The sequence below is a fragment of the Chiloscyllium plagiosum genome, chromosome 29 (assembly GCF_004010195.1).
Source record: "Chiloscyllium plagiosum isolate BGI_BamShark_2017 chromosome 29, ASM401019v2, whole genome shotgun sequence".
Lineage (NCBI taxonomy): Eukaryota > Metazoa > Chordata > Chondrichthyes > Orectolobiformes > Hemiscylliidae > Chiloscyllium > Chiloscyllium plagiosum.
Window position 1 is genome coordinate 859,402 of NC_057738.1, and position 17,235 is coordinate 876,636.

General features: G+C 42.2%; 1 protein-coding gene across 12 annotated transcripts in view; it reads right to left on the reverse strand.

Moving 5' to 3' along the window:
• LOC122564315 (synaptonemal complex protein 2-like) overlaps positions 1–17,235 on the reverse strand; it is a 277,458-nt gene that overhangs the window by 66,778 nt on the left and 193,445 nt on the right. For all 12 annotated transcript variants that reach the window (XM_043719015.1, XM_043719016.1, XM_043719018.1 and 9 more), the window contains 2 exons: positions 2,991–3,143; positions 2,403–2,524 (listed from right to left, as the gene is read on the reverse strand). In XM_043719015.1, coding sequence (XP_043574950.1) covers positions 2,403–2,524; positions 2,991–3,143 — 275 coding nt within the window. The remainder of the gene's footprint in view (positions 1–2,402; positions 2,525–2,990; positions 3,144–17,235) is intronic.

Sequence of the window (17,235 nt, forward strand, 5' to 3'; positions counted from 1 at the left end):
CTGTCCTGGAAATATGCAGATTAAAATTACCCATGGCATTTGTAGCACTCCTCTTCCACGCCTTCATTAGCTCCCAATTTATACTTTGGGCTGCATGGAAAGAACTCTCCAGGGGCCAATAAGTGACTCTCATCAGTGATTTCTTTCCCTGCTATCCTTTATTTTCACCCAATCTATTGTACCAACATCACTGAGCTGATACTTACCTGTGGGAAAAGATTTGCCACCCTGCCAACAAATAATAGGCCCACAAAAGCAAACTTGGCCAAACTGTACCAAAAACACCAGAATGCCTCAGCAGGGACCAAGCAGGCTGACAAGCGAAACGAGACAGCAATCGCAGACAAGGGGATACACTTCAAGCACACGCTAACAACGATAGAGCACCACAGACATCCCAAAGCCCCGAGGACAGTTTCACAGCCCAGCAATACCAAAGCCACACAAACGACAGGTCAGACAGAAAGGCACAAGCAAGAGTACTACTCCCAGGACAAGACAATGGAAGCACCTCACCACTTCAGAGACGACATTAGCACCTACCTGCGAAGAGGAATGGAAGCTCGGTACCCATTGCTACTGTCAGGAGGTTGCTTTATGTAGGGAATTAGGACATTCCTCTGATAACCGTTTTCCGATTAGCATCATTGTAACTCGTTCACTCCATTTCCAGATACATTGTATTTACCCCATTTCTAATTAGCCTCATTGTACAGGATTATTATAAAAACTGGCTTCTTCCTCAGCTCGAGGAAGAGAAATTCTGATCTACCTGCACAGACTGTCAGTTCTGTGTCAGCTTAGTCAATTTCTCTTCCAGCAATATCGCTTGCAATAAACAGCATGTCAATTTCACCCAATTTGCTTTGTGTGATCTCTACTTTACTGGGCAAATTCCTCTGACATTAACTTTATGAACAAAGTTACCCACTTCCTTTTCTTTTTGCCCATCCTTCTGCAACAGAGAATACCTTTGAACAGGAGGTCTTGACCACCCAGCAGCCATGGTTCTGTAATAGCTGTCATGTCATGCTCATTTATTTCCATTTGGGGTTGACAACTCACCTATTTTGTTAGAAAGGCTGCGTGCATTCAAATAAAAAGTTGTAAGCATTTGACTTTTTATCATTGTTGGGTTCTAATTTCTGCTGCACTCCTCTGCAAATATTTCTACCCTTTCTGTACCTTGCACCTTTGGTCAAGAATTTGTTTTTGGAATTTTTGAACTCTTTCCTTCAATTTAACCCTCTCCCTCAGTTATTAATGTAAATATATTGGCCACAGCTATTTCAATGTTGAAAAATATAAAGTTTTAAATTGGAGATCATAGAGCTTGCTTACGAAACAGTGGAGGTCAAAAAAACACATGAAAATCCAGGTGTACAGGTCATGAACAAATATAGAAAATCAAGGTGGCCAACAGAATGCTATAATTTCTGTATCTAGAAGGTCAGAAGGCACAGTCATAAAATCCATACAGAGTGGAAGTTGCCATTTCACCCATCAATCACCTCTGAATAGCATACCACCTAGACCCAACTGTACTAAGCTACAATTTGATGACACCTAGTGAGGACCTGCTCAAATTTAAAGAATGCACAATGATAAAGATTAGTTCAGGAAGAGATTAATGAACTAGGGTTGTTTTTCCTGGAATTCAAAAAGGTTGATCAAGTTCTAAAGTTTGCAAGCTGAAATATGAGAAGCTAGGTCTCCTTGGTTGGGATTATTAACTGATGGCAAGTTGTACAAATTAAAGCTGGACCTTTCACAATTGAAACGAGTCAAGAAGTTCATGCAAAGGGTTATAGAAATTTGTAACCTTCATTGAAACCCTTTCACAAATAGCAATTAATGCTGAATCAACTGTGAATTATAAAACTGAGTGAAAGATTCTTGTTATTCAAATAAATGGAGGGTTAGGAAACAAAAGGCAGGTAAATGGAATTGAAATGTAAATCAATTAACATTTGCTTTTTGAATGGTTAAACAGGCTCAAAGGGCTAAATGCTGACTCCTGCTCCTATGTGCACAAGAAAATAAATATCTGGAATTCGGCAAAATTACCAAACTGTTAGATATGCAAATACTTCAATCAAATATGAGAACCTTTTGAATACCTAGAACTGACTATTCCAAATCCGTACAACTTACCTTGCTATTTTACAATGCTGAAATGTTCACGTTTTGGATTAAATACTAAAATCTCAAGATAATGGAGAGAAAAAATGGATGTCAAGGCCGTTGTGTCGAATCCACATTTCAGAGTAACAAGAGATAAACGCGGTGTGAGTGACCAAGGCACTAACCTCAAAACGTAAAAACCATTAGACTGAACACTGAAGTTTGTTAAATTTATTTGATCATCAAAATGTTAAGAACTTCTTTAAAAGTCAACTTACCTTCAACTTCCTCATTTCTTCAGTGAAATTCTGAAATATTTCACTGAGGTTTAGCTCACTCAACTCTTCATAATCCAGCTCAGAGAGTGTCCTTTCGATTCCTTGCACCATTTCTTGTGATCCTAGTTAACAGAACAAACTGTTCAGGATCAATACAACCAATTCTCAGTTCTAAGCATCGACATTTCTCAAGTATATTGTAGTAGAACACAGTTTACAGCAATAGAATAAATCAACCATCTTCTAATAAGGGTTAGCCTACTATAAATGTAATCTCGTCAGTGATCCCATATTTCAACCTCACATGGAAGCTAACTCACCACTCCAAATTGCTGAAATAATTACAATTTCTATGAATTCCATCTGAAAGATCGCATTATTTCACCATTATATGTGCACGTCTACACGCAGCACCATTTTGAAAGACTAATCTGTGAGATCATTTTGTCCAATATCTATGTATGGAAAATATGGGATAAAAGGAATATTATGCTTACATTAAAAAACCTTAAATAGAAAAATTAGAAATGTAAATTCCCACTGAAAAATACAACTGGCATTTCTAATAGCAAAAATATTAACTCTCACCTTTGTCAGACTTCTCAGATGATGCAAACAGCCTTTTTGCTTTAAATGGTAGAAGAGGTGTTAGTATGGCTTCATCTTTATTCAGATAACTATCATCACCAACAGGCCTTTCTGAGGGAGTGCTTGTGGACTGTTGCACCGTGAACATATCATCTGCAGAGGCAAATACAATTTGTGATAAACATGTCACATTTTATTTTACTGATCATAAAAAAATTGAAATATGGAAGTTGAAAATGAATTTACATCCCGTCCACACTAATTAGCAGAGAGGTGTAGATTTAGGACTGATAAGTGTGTGAATGACACATTTTTGATGGGCAAAGCCAAGATGATTAAGAGTGGCTTTTCAGACTAGTATGATGATTGGAAATGAGAAACTATGTCCAAAAGAAATGAAGGCATATATAAGGGTTCAGTTTAACCATTCTCAGGATATAAAATGGATAATCTTGGGAAATTTGCCAATGGACTTCTGTAATTCAGAAAACTATTTCATGAGATTGGCTTCAGATTTTCTTCTTACTTTGCCCTTCTTTGTAGTTAATCATTGCTTCATACTGGAGAGGTTGGTGTACTTTGGACTGACTGCTAAATGATTAAATGCATACTAACTTGGGTCCACTGGTTTTTCTTGGCTTTTCCAAAAGATTTTACTCTGATCATAACAGAACAGCATACTGTGTATTTTGAACTGTTCACCTTTTTCTAAATTCTTTGACCCCAATACTTGTTTTTAATGAATGCACAGCATCAGAACATGCTCTTGTCTATTATTGGTGTACTTATTAATTTTGTTTTTAGCTACACACTGGACTATTTTACTTACTTTTTTAAAAATTCTATGGGCTAAGTGATACTAAGGAAAGAAGTGTCTTGCTGTAGAGTCATAGAGCTGTACAGCAGAGAAACAAACCCTTCGGTTCAACTCACCCATGCCGACCAGAGATCCTAACTTAATCTAGTCCCACCTGCCAGCACCTGGCCCATACCCCTCCAAACCCTTCGTATGCATATACCCATCCAGATGTCTTGCATCCACCTCTTCCTCTGGCAGCTCATTCCACACATGCACCACCCTCTGTGAAAAGGTTGCCCCTTAGGTCTACTAATATGGTTCCCCTCTCACCATAAACCTATGCCCTCAAGTTCTGGAATCCTTCACCTAAGGAAAAGATTTTATGTATTTATCCTATCCATGCTCATGATTTTATAAACCTCCGTAAGGTCACCCCTCATCCTCCAAAGATCCAGGGAAAACAGCACCAGCCTATTCGACCTCTCCCTATAGCTCAGATCCTCTAAACCTGGCAACATCCTTATAAATCTTTTCTGAACCCTTTCAAGTTTCACAACATCCTTTGATAGGAAAGAGACCAGAATTGTAAGCAATATTCCAACAGTGGCCTAACCAATGTCCTGTACAGCCGCAGCAGGACCTCCCAACTCCTGTATTCAATACTCTGACCAATAAAGGAAAGCATACCAAACGCCTTCTTCACTATCCTATCTACCTGCGACTCCACTTTCAAGGAGCTATGAAACTGCACTGCAAGGTCTTTGTTCAGCAACACTCCCTAGAACCTTACCATTAAGTGTATAAGTCCTGCTAAGATTTGCTTTTCCAAAATGTAGCACCTCGCATTTATCTGAATTAAATTCCATCTGCCACTTCTCAGCCCATTGGCCTATCTGATCAAGATCCTGTTGTAATCTCGGAGGTTACCTTCTTCGTTGTCCACTACACCCCCAATGTTGGTGTCATCTGCAAACTTACTGATTATACCTCATATGCTCGCATCCAAATCATTTATATAAATGATGAAAAGTAGTGGATCCAGCATCGATCCTTGTGGCACTCTATTTTTTTTTAGATTACTTACAGTGTGGAAACAGGCCCTTCGGCCCAACAAGTCCACACCGACCCGCCGAAGCGTAACCCACCCATTCCCCTACATTTACCCCTTTACCTAACACTACGGGCAATTTAGCATGGCCAATTCACCTGACTTGCACATCTTTGGACTGTGGGAGGAAACCAGAGCCCCCGGAGGAAACCCACGCAGACACGGGGAGAACGTGCAAACTCCACACAGTCAGTCGCCTGAGTCGGGAATTGAACCCGGGTCTCTGGCGCTGCGAGGCAGCAGTGCTAACCACTGTGCCACCGTGCCGCCGTGACTCCACTGGTCACAGGCTTCCAGTCTGAAAACCAACCCTCCACCACCATCCTCCAGAGACAGTTACCACCATGAAAGGAGTGGCCTCTCCCTGCTCACTTGGTACCATCTTGATTGATATTTAATCTGCCGCTACAGAAGCTTAAGCTGGCAAGCCATCCAGGATGCCTTTCCAACACCTAGATACTGCTGGTTGCCACCACCATTGGCCTTACCTTCGACTCCATTATGGTAGAGACTGGCAATGACAAGTGCGGCAGTTGATGTGCAATGACCATCCTTCGTTAAATCCATACAAAGGCATCTGCCACCCTTACACACCCACGTCCCCCATTGACAGTACTATCCCCAAGTGAAACATGACTGGCAGGAGATGGCCAGCTTAAAGAACACGATGCTGATTACATCTTGTGGAAAAACAAACCAAAAACACAATGCCATCTCTACAGGTTCACCATGAGAAATGAGTTGGTCAGATTCCTCAATGAATCCCTGTGTTAAGTTGATGCCTTATGAACCCACCACTCACCCAGACCCAAAAGCTCTACGAGAAGCACTACCTTTTCAAGGGTAAATAGGGATGGTCTATCAATGCTGACCAGCCAGTGACACCCAAGTCCCACAAATGAGCAAAAAAAATTACAGGCTGTCAGTGCCTACACCCCAATTCATTAAATGAGAAAAAAGGGGCATTCAACACCAGCCTCAAAGAATCACTGCCTAGAAACACCAAGGAAGACAAATTGATGGTCCTTTTCAATGTCAGAGTCAGGAGGGATACAAACCTTTGGAAAAGGTATTTTAGATGAGGAAGGAGTTAGAGTTGACAGTTCGAGCATAAGCCCTTCATCAGGAATGTCACGTGATGAAGAGCTTATGCTCAAAACATCAACTCTAGTTGGGGGAAAACAAACTCCAACAAAGCTCACTTCCAGAGAAAGTGCTTAAAACTCTATGCTCTGTCAGCTGGACAAGTCCAAGACTGCATGGCAACAGCCTCACTCCAACCTAACAGACTTCCTCATTCAAATGAGGGACTGCAAAGATCTATACATCACCTTTCTCATAACCAGAGTCAACAACTACTGGACTAACCACCGACTAATCTGCTCTACTATTTGTCAACCCAGCCTGAAACATACAAAGGCAAATTAAAAAAAGTTATGGAGAGTCACTGAATTCGAAACGTTAACTCTGCTTTTGTCCCAGAAATGCTGCCAGTCCTGCTGAGTTTCATCAGTTTCTGAATACAACTCTAACCGCATGAGACTCAATGTTGTTGGACTCGAAGGCCCAAGATAGACCTATTCAGTCAGCACCACCTGACTACGACTAATATGCCAGAGTCACAGAGTCTCCATGGCACCTGATCCACCTTAACTTCAGTATAGTGAGCACCTGTATGGAAACTCTTAGCTTTTGACCTGGAAACACTAAAACTGGCTCAACAAAAGTGATCAGGAGATCCAGGATCACCTAGATCACAAATGCACTGAACTGGCAGCTCCACCAAAATTTGAGCAAGAAACAAGCCAAAAGGTACTGAAGGCCAAAGTGCAAAGAACTTATTACCTAAAATATAGGTGATGGTTGGAGAGTATGGGGGCTCAGTGACTAATGAATAGTGACAATACGTGCTGCTTCTTCGGTCCAATCAAAGCCTTCTACTCAGATACCCACAAACCTACATCATCAACAACTAAAAATGGAGAGTCGCTCAAAGTTGGTCAATGCCTGCTGGTGAGAGCACTTCAAAGGCCTCTTCAACCAAGGTGCAGCTTTCAACACAAACAGACTTGATATCATTTTCCAACACACTACCCGTCACTATCTCAGTACACCTCCAACCTGCCGTGAGGACAAAAAGGCCATTCAACAGCTGAGAAACAACAAGGCCTCTGGCACAGATGGAATCCCTGAAGTACTAAATACAGCAGTGAGACATTTTTGACTTGAACCCACAGCCTCATTGCACTTGTGTGAAAGGAAAAGAGCATGCTGGGAGATCTCAGACAGAGTAATTGTGATCTACATGAAAGGAGACAAGGCCCACTGTGGAAGTGACAGAAGGATTTACCTACTGTCTGCCACAGTAAAAATCTTTGGAAGAATCTCCCTTGACCGCTTCCTGTCAATGGCTGAAGAGCTCCTCCAAATCTCAATGCAACATCCACTTATCAAGAGGCACAACTGACATGATTTTCAGCCTGCAACAAATCCGGGAAAAGTACAGGGAATAGCACCAACACCTATAAAGCAAACACTGTTACAGTGATAATTGGGGTGAGAGAAGAAACAGAGAGAAAGAAGAAAGTTGGATAGTAGGTCTTAGTCCTTTCAGTTTCTCAGCTGTTCTCTAACCAAGTCTGTATGAGATCATTATAGCGGATGGTGCTGAAGGGACTCCTCACAGTCAACTCCTTCAGACCCTTACACATCTCCAAAGTTTGTTTCTCATTTCTGTATATCTTGCATAGATTCTAAGATGTGGTGGGAGTCTGGAATGCACTTCCAGGGGTAGTTGTAGAAGCAGGTATGATAAGAGTGTTTAAGGGACTCTTAGGTAAGCACATGAATATGCAAGGAATAAAGGGATATGGACTACAGGCAGGCAGAAGGAGTTACTTTAATTTGGCGTCATGTTCGGCACAACATCATTCTGTACAATTCTACGTTATATGTTCTATTACATTTAACATTAGTCTACTAGTCCACAATCTCCAAAGACTCTGACTTTCCAAATTCAGGGAGTTTAAAAGTTTTACGAGAAGTTGAGAATGCTTTCACTTTGGACTTTCAAGATTTGTCGATGTCTACTTTTAAGACAATTGATTTTGACTCTGTCGCTGAATGAGGGGACGGAGTGTGACCAAAACTGAAGGACCTTTAGTCTCTTCTATTTCCTTCACAGGAGACAAACTGCTGCAACAACTTGAGTACTTTTAATCTCATTTTCTTTGTGAAGAACAACCATCCTGTTCAAACAAGCAATTTCTTTTTTGAAAGATCCTGGATACTTGATCCAAGCAATTTCTTCTGGACTGTATCCTAGACTTGTGGACATCAGTTGTTCCTTCTCAGTCATGGCTTACAGGAGGTTGGAGCACCACAACTTCAACCAGAGAGCAGATTTTTATTTTATTTAGTTGGTAAAAATGTTGAAATACAAGTAGACTCTATTTTATCATTAGATTAGACACTTTAATTCAGACTCTGACTGCAGATGAGAAACCACCACACTCCCATCCTTAGCTCTATTGTTTAAGGATTGCTTCTTGCTCAGCATAATCTCTGCATTATTGAGGATTCTTTATGGGAAGATAAGGAAGTTAAATTTACTTTTAAACTTGTGCCTTCTGAATCACCTCAGCATCTGACATCAGATTACATTTGTGTGCTATTTGCTCGCCAAGTTGTTACCTCAAAGTTAGCTTGGCTGAAAACGCCTCAGTGAGCACAAGTGGGATATACTATTTAGTGGTGTTGCGGTTGCCAATATTAGCTCACTCTTTGCTTATGGATTCTTGCAGTCAGAACTTTCTCTGGAGTTGATAGCAGTGGAAAACATTTCTGCTAATCCAATGTAATCATAGTTTCACAGTGGGCTTGGAGATCTTCAACGTCTTTGGAGATCCTAGCCCCCCTCCCTGGCTCTCCACCCACCCTGGCTCCTCCACCCCCGTGAATCGAGGGGGGCGTCTATGAAGTCTACCACTTGTTCCATAACTGGCTGTTTCTTAATGGAATGCTTCACCTGGTCTCTCTTGACTTTGACTAGTTCAACGCCTTCTGCCATTTTAAGATGCAAGCCAAAACACATGATCATCCGGAAGAGTAAGAATTCTTGATTGTGAAAGAGATACAGGTTCATTCATAGTTAATGGCCCTTGTGTTGGGGGATTGGTTGCAGCATAGATCTTGGAGACTAGTTGCACTATTGTTGGATATAGCCAGTATACTTTCAACCATGGTTTGCAATGTCATAACAGTGACACTCACCTACCTTTCAAGCTTGAAATGAGTGAGGTGCCACTGATATAAATAACATCTTCCCAAAAGGCAAAGTTTGGATTATCAAATACCCTTGGAAACAATTAAGTCGTTTCTTCTCTTACCTCATTAATCTGCGTAGTGAATTAATTATTTGATTTCTTGTTTTTGTGATTACCTCATATCAATACTTTCTGAAAATGACCTTTATTATAGATAAAACATTCAATTTTAATGGCTGGACACTGCCTGTGCCTGAGAGATTTCTTTCTTCAACCAAGTTTAGGATTTTTAGTATCTACGAACTGCCCTAATTGCTATCTGATATTTTAATATACATCTTTTGTAGTTTTATACCTTAAAAACTGAATGAACTCTGATCTCCTGTGGTAAGTTTGATCTTCACCTCTTGGGATTGATTTATAATGCTTTCTCGACAGTAAAACATTATTGAGGTTGCAATAAATCTGATGAAGATGCGTGAGTTCCTATAAACAGCTGAATCTCTCAAACTCTGAATTTAAGTCATAGCTAATCTACCTCCACTAATCTGTCATTAATCAAATCTATAGAAGCTAAACTGCTGTTAAATCTTGCCTTCAAGATGTTTATTTCTCCTAAAGTTAATCGTAATTGTCTAAGGCTTTCAGTGACTTAAAAGTATTTGTTGCCTCTTCTACCCATTACAAACTATAATGTCATCATTTACTGTCCAGTTGTATATAGAAGCTTCTTAATTTGTTCAGCTTCTGACTTCAAGTCATAGAGATGTACAGCATGGAAACAAACCCTTTGGTCCAATTCGCTCACTCCAACAAGAGATCCTAAATTAATCCAATTTGACAGTATTTGGCTCAACTCCCTTTAAACCCTGGGAGACGGTGAGGTCTGCAGATGCTGGAGATCAGAGTTGAGTGTGTGTTGCTGGAAAAGCACAGCAGGGCAGACAGTATCCAAGGAGCAGGAAAATCTAAACCCTTCCTATTCATATACGCATCCACTTGCCTTTTAAAATTTTGTAATTGTACCAGCCTCCACTACTTTCTCTGGCAGCTCATTCCATACATGTACCACCCTCTGCGTGAAAGCCTTGCCCCTTAGGTCCCTTTTAAATCTTTTCCCCTCTCACTCTGAAACTATGCCCTCTAGTTCTGGACTCCCCTATCCCAAGGGGAAGACCTTGTCTGTTTATCCTATCCATGCCCCTCATGATTTTATAAACCTCTACTTCGTATGCTCCAAGGAAAATAGCCAGAGCCTATTCAGCCTCTCCCTGTAGCTCAAATCCTCCAACCCTGGCAACATCCTTGTAAATCTTTTCTGAACCCTTTCAGGTTTCACAATATTTTTCCAATAGGAAGGAGACCAGAATTGTACACTGGTCTAACCAATGTTCTGTATAGCCACAACATAATCTCCCACACTCAACGTTCTGACCAATAAAGGAAAGCATACAAGACACCTTCACTATCCTATCTACCTGCAACTCCACTTTCAAGGAACTATGAACCTGTACTCCAAGGTCTCTATTCAACAACACTCCTCAGGACCTTACCATTAACTGTACAAGTCCTGCTAAGATTTGCCTATCTAAACTAAACTCCATCTGCCACTCCTTAGCCCATTGGTCCATCTGACCCATTGCGCTGAGGTAACTTTCTTCACTGTCCACTACAGCGCCAATGTTGGTCTCATCTGCAAACTTACTAATTATACCTCCTATATTTACATCCAAACCATTTATATAAATGACAAAAACAGTGAACCCAGCACCAATCCTTATGGCACTCCACTGGTCACAGGTCTCCAGTTTTGTATCCAAATGGCAAGTTCTCCCCATATTCCACGTGATCTAACCTTGCTAACCAGTCTACGATAAGGGACTTACTGAAGTCCATATAAATCATAGTCACTGCTCTGCCCTCATCAAATCTCCATTATTTCTTCAAAATACTCAAATCAAGTTAGCAAAACATAATTTCCCATGTACAAAGCCATGTTGACTATTCCTGATCAGTCCTTGCCTTTCCAAATACATGTAAAGCCTGTCCCTCAGAATCCTCTACAGCATCGTGCCCACCACTGATGTCAAGGCCCATAGTTCTAAAGTCGATAGTTCCCTAGCTCATGCCAGCCATCTCTAACTGGTCAACATTAGGCCTTATTAAAGCATTGTGTGTCACACACTGCAGCATTCTGACTGGTGTAATTCAGAGTCAGTCTCATTAGAGAGAAGGGCAGATTGTAAATTTCAGCAAAGATGTTTCCTTCTAATTAAGAATGCCTATGGATGTCCTTAAACCTGCCATTATTTTCAGTAAGATTTATTGTTGGCATATGTACTGAGAAGCAGTAAAAACTGTCATTTTGCATGCTATACAGGCAGATCATACCAAAGTGCATGACAGTAGCAGAATAGGTGGCAGGACAAAGGCATAGATAGAGTCGATAGCCAGAGAATATTCCCAAGGGCAGAAATGACTAACACGAGGGGTCTAGTTTTAAGCTAGTTGGAGGAAAGTATAGAGATGTCAGAGGCGGGTTCTTTACAGAGTTGAGAGAGCATGGAATGCGTTGCCAGCAGCAGTTATTGAAGCAAGGTCATTGGGGACATTTAAGAGACTACTGGACACGCATATGGTCACAGAAATTTGAGGGGCATACATGAGGATCAGTGGTCGGCACAACATCGTGGGTTGAAGGGCCTGTTCTGTGCTGTTCTATGCTCGCTATCACTGAAAAAGTCCATGACCGTTCGTCTTCATTCCCTAGAATTAGGTCCAGTACTTAATTGACTATCTCCTGTATATATTTTAAGAAATCTACCCACTGTAAATCTCTGTAGTGTTATTATCTCTTCTTTAGGTTTGTGGCGTGCTGCCATTCATTGAGCACTCCTTTGTCACCTCCTCACTCTCCACAGGAGTCGTACTGGAGGATTGGAAGGAGGTGAATGTTGTTCCTCTTTTCAAGAAGGGTAATAGGGAAATCCCTGGCAATTACAGACTGATCAGTCTTGTGGTCAACAAAGATTTGGAAAGAATTGAGGGATAGGGTTTATGACTATTTGGCAAAGCATAGTGTGGCAAGGCATGGCTTCGTGAGGGGCAGGTCATGCCTCTCAAATTTTATTGAGTTCTTTGAGGAGATGTCAAGACAGGTCGACAATGGTCAAGCAGTGAGTGTGGTGTATATGGACTTCAGCAAGGCGTTTGATAGGGTTCCCCATGGTAGGCTCATTGATAAAGTCAGGAAGTAGGGATACAGGGAGATTTGGCTATCTGGATTCAGAATCGGCTGGCTGACAGAAGGGAGAGAGTGATTGTAGATGGAAAGTATTCTGCCTGGAGGACAGTGTTGAGTGGGGTCCCCGCAAGGCTCTGTTCTTGGGCCTCTGCTCTTTGCAGTTTTTATAAATGGCTTGGATGAGGAGGTTGAGGGGTGTGTTAGTAAATTTTCAGATGACACAAAAGGTTGGGAGGCGCGATAGACTGGATGCAGAGCTGGGCTGGGAAATGGCAGATGGAGTTCAACCTGGATAAATGCAAAGAGATGCATTTTGGAAGATCAAACTTGAATGCCGAATATAGGATTAAAGACAGGATTCTTGGCAGTGTGGAGGAACAGAGGGACCTGTGTGTGCAAGTACATAGATCCCTCAAAGTTGCACCCACATGGATAGGGTTGTTAAAAAAGCATATGGTGTTTTGGCTTTCATTAACAGGGGGATTGAGTTTATGAGCCATGAGGTTTTGCTGCAGCTCTACAAGTCCCTGTTAAGACCAGACTTGGAATATTGTGTCCAGTTCTGGTCGCCCTACTATAGGAAAGATACAGAGGCTTTGGAGAAGGTGCAAAGAAGGTTTACCAGGATGCTGCCTTATGAAGAAAGGTTGAATAAGCTTGTTCTTTTCTCTCTGGAGAGAAGGAAGAAGAGAGGAGACCTGATCAAGGTGTACAAAATAATGAGTGGAATAGATAGAGTCAATAGCCAGAGACTTTTCCCCAGTACCTTTCTGAAAGTCTCCCATTGTTCTGCTGTTGAGTTCCCCTCAGATGTTCCTAATCTATTTTGGCCCAATCCTACCTTATTTTAATAAATTCTGCCTTACCCCAATCTAACACCCCTTTTATAGACTTTCTCTTTTTTTCAAACTTGAAATATATGGTGCTATAGTTGCTTTCATGAAAATACTCCGACTGTTAGTCTGCATTCCTTAGAATTAGGTTGAGCACTGCACCATCTACAAGTGGACATAAAAAAATGCTCTCTTGTACACATTTCATGAAATCTCCCCTCGTTAAATCCTTTACGCTATTATCCCAATTGATATTAAGACATTGAAATCTCCTGGTCTAAATTACCCTATAATTTTTACATGCCTGCAATAACATTGTAATTCCATGTACCAATCCTCACCCATAACTCATTCTGTCTTGCCTCAAACTCCTGAGTCTCAGGTTACTCTCGAGACATCACATGACAGAACTCACTGTCTTGATCTTTTCTAAAATTATGTTGTGCTCCTATAGAAAGCTACTTTGATGTACTCGTGTAAACCCCTCCCATCAACATGATCAAATCCTCCCACAAGGGGTAAATGCCTGAAAGAACAGATGTTGGAAATCTGAAACTAAAACAGAAATTGCTGGAAAATCTCAGCAGGTGTGGCACCATCCGTGGAGAGAAATCAAATTTAACATTGATTTGAGTGACCTTTCTTCAGAACAGATGGCAGCTAGGAAAAGAATGGTTATTACAGAGAAGATGGGACAGCGGGAGAGGAGAGAGTAAATAATAAGCGGAGATAGAGCCCATGGAGAAATAAAAATAGTTGGACAGACAAAAGGACTGGTTACAGGTCAGTCTTGGGACAATGATTATCTGCTAAGGGGAACTATTAGTGACTGACAATGGGTGTTGTGTGATAACAGACCATGTGATGCCAAGGCCTAGTGCGTGGGCGTGAGGGAAAGCATGGTGAAAACTACTCAAGCCCTAAAAATTATTGAACACAATGTGAAGTCGAATGCTGCAGTGTTCCCAAGCAGAAACCAAGGTGCTTACTTCCAGCTTGCGTTGAGCTCCACTGGACAACTGCAGCAAGCCTGAGATAGACATGTTGGCTAGAGAACATGGTAGAGCTGAAAATGTGTTGCTGGAAAAGCGCAGCAGGTCAGGCAGCATCCAAGGAGCAGGAGAACCGATGTTTCGGGCATGATTCCTGAAGAAGGGCTCAGGCCCGAAACGTCAATTCTCCTGCTCCTTGGATGCTGTCTGACCTGCTGCGCTTTTCCAACAATACATTTTCAGCTCTGATCTCCAGCATCTGCAGTCCTCACTTTCTCCAAGAGAACATGGTGGTACATTGAAGTATGTTGAACTGGAAGCTCAGGGTCTTTTCTGCAGAACACAGGTGTTCTGTGAAATGGACACATTGTCTGCACATCATTTCCACCATGTAAAAGGAGACCACATTGAGTAGCGAATACAGTAGACAAGATTGAGTGAAATGCAGGCGAAGTGCTGCTTCGGGTTTTGGGGAAGGCGTCATGAGGCTGTAAGGATGTTCGCAAGTTTTGAGAAGATTTGTGGCTCAGGTTGAGGTTCTGGATGCAAGTTTGCTCGCTGAGCTGGAAGGTTTGTTTTCAGATGTTTTGTCACCATAGTAGGTGACATAATCAGTGAGCCTCCAGTGAAACTTTTTATTTATGTGTTTAGGTTTTCTTGAATTGGTGATGTCATTTCCCACGATTTTGTCATTTCCTGTTCTTTTTCTCATGGGGTGGTAAATGGGATCCAAGTTAATGTGTTTGTTGATAGAGTTTCAGTTGGAACGCCATGATTCTAGGACTTCTCGTGTGTATGGCTGTTTGGCTTGTCCTAGGATGGATGTGTTGTCCCAGTCGAAGTGGTGTTCTTCCTCATCTGTATGTAAAGATACTAGTGAGAGAGGGTCATGTCTTTTTGTGGTGAGTTAATGCTTATGTATCCTGGTGGCTAGCTTTCTGCCTGTTTGTCCAATGTAGTCTTTGTCACAGTTCTTGTAAAATATTTTGCACATGACATTAGTTTTGCTTGTTGTCTGTATAGGGTCTTCCAAGTTCATTAGCTGGTGTTTTATTGTGTTGGTGGGTTTGTGGGCTACCATGATGCCAAGGGGTTTGAGTAGTCATTTCCAAGATGTCTTTGATGTTGAGAAGAGTGACTAGGGCTTCTAGACGTGTTTTGTCTACTTGTTTGGGTTTGTTGCTGAGAAATCGGCCAACTGTGTTCATTGGGTCCCGTTCTGTTTGAATACACCGTATAGGTGATTTTCCTCTGCGTTGCAGTGTGTGGTGGCTTGTTGAAATAACTCTATCAACACACACATTCACTTGGATCCCATTTACCACCCCCTGAGAAAAAGAACAGGAAATGACATCACCAACCCAAGGAAACCTAAACACAAATAAAAATTGCTTCACTGGAGGCTTACTGTTACCTAGTATTAGATTAGATTCCCTGCAGTGTGGAAACAGGCCCTTCAGCCCAACTGACCCTCTGAAGAGTAATCTGCCCAGACCCATTTCCCTCTGACTAATGCATCTATCACTATGGACAATTTAGCATGGCCAATTCACCTGATCTGCACACCTTTGGAAGGAAACTGAAGCACCTAGAGGAAACCTACACAGACACGGGGAGGTGGTGTAAACTCCACACAGACAGTCGCTCGAGGCTGGAATTGAACCCAGGTCTCCGGTGCTGTGAGGCATCAGTGGTAGCCATTGAGCCACCGTGCCACCCTAACATGCATGGTGACAAAACATCTGAAAACAAAACTTCCAGCTCAGCAAGCAAACACACATCCATCCATGGACCAGGATGTCCGGGAATAAACTATCCTTGCGGAAGGCTGACAAGGGAGAGGAGAGAAATGGGTGTCTGGTAGTAGCATCCCGCTAGAAGTGGAAATGATAGCTAATAGTCCCACGCTGGTGGGATGACAGGTGAGGATAAGGGGGACCCTATCACTATTGTTTAAGGGAAGACCGGGGTGAGGGTTGAAGTACAGGAGATGGGTCAAACTCGGCTGAGGGCCTTGTCAATTTTTGTAATGTGGAATTATAACTTGAGGAAGGAGGAGGATACTTCAGAGCCACCCTTTTAACTTGAAGAAAGTGACATGAGTAAAAGGTGTAGGGTGAGGACGAGCTCGGCCATATGGAGTAGAATGGTGGCTGATGGAATCGGTTCAAGCCTTTCATCCAGGAGGAAACAGAGCACTGAGACCATCCTGATGGGGGAAATCGATGTGTAAAGGGATTGCATGCCCGTGATAAAAAGGCAGCAGCTGGACCCCATGAACTGGAAATTCTGAAACTGACAAAGTGGCAGAGGAATTGCAGATTGAAGTGGGAAGGGACTGGACAAGAGGAGAAAAGTGAAATTGAGTCGAGATGGGAAGAGAGGAGTTCTGTGGGAATGAGCAGGCAGATACAATAAGTCTGCAGAAGCAGTCCTGTTGTGGATTTTGGGAAGGAGATAGAAATGAACTGTGCTGGGATGGGAGACTGTGCACCTGGAGGCAGTGGAGAGGAGATCACCAGATGAAATAAGGTTAATGACTGCTGTGGACATAATGGCATGATGTTCCACTGTGGGGTCATGGGACAGGGGGAAATAGGTGGTGGGATCTGAGAGCTGGCACTCAGCCTCTGCAATGTAGAGGTCAGTCCGCCAGACAACAGCACAACTCCTATCCCCGCAAGGGAAAGTGGTCCTCCTCTGGTTTAGGTGCAAATGATCATACTCATTAAGGTCTCACCTTCCCCAGAAACAACACCAGCGATCAACAAACCTAAATCCCTCCCTTCTGCACGTCTCGTGCCATGCATTTATCAGCTTAATTCTCCTACATCTGAGCTTGCTAGCCCATGGCACTAGGAGTAATCCTGTGATTACAGCCTTCAAGGTTAGAGTCATAGAGTTGTACAGCATGGAAACAGACGCTTTGGTCCAACCCGTCCATGCCGACCAAATGTCCCATTCCAATCTTTCCCACCTGCCAGCACCCAGCCCATATCCCTCC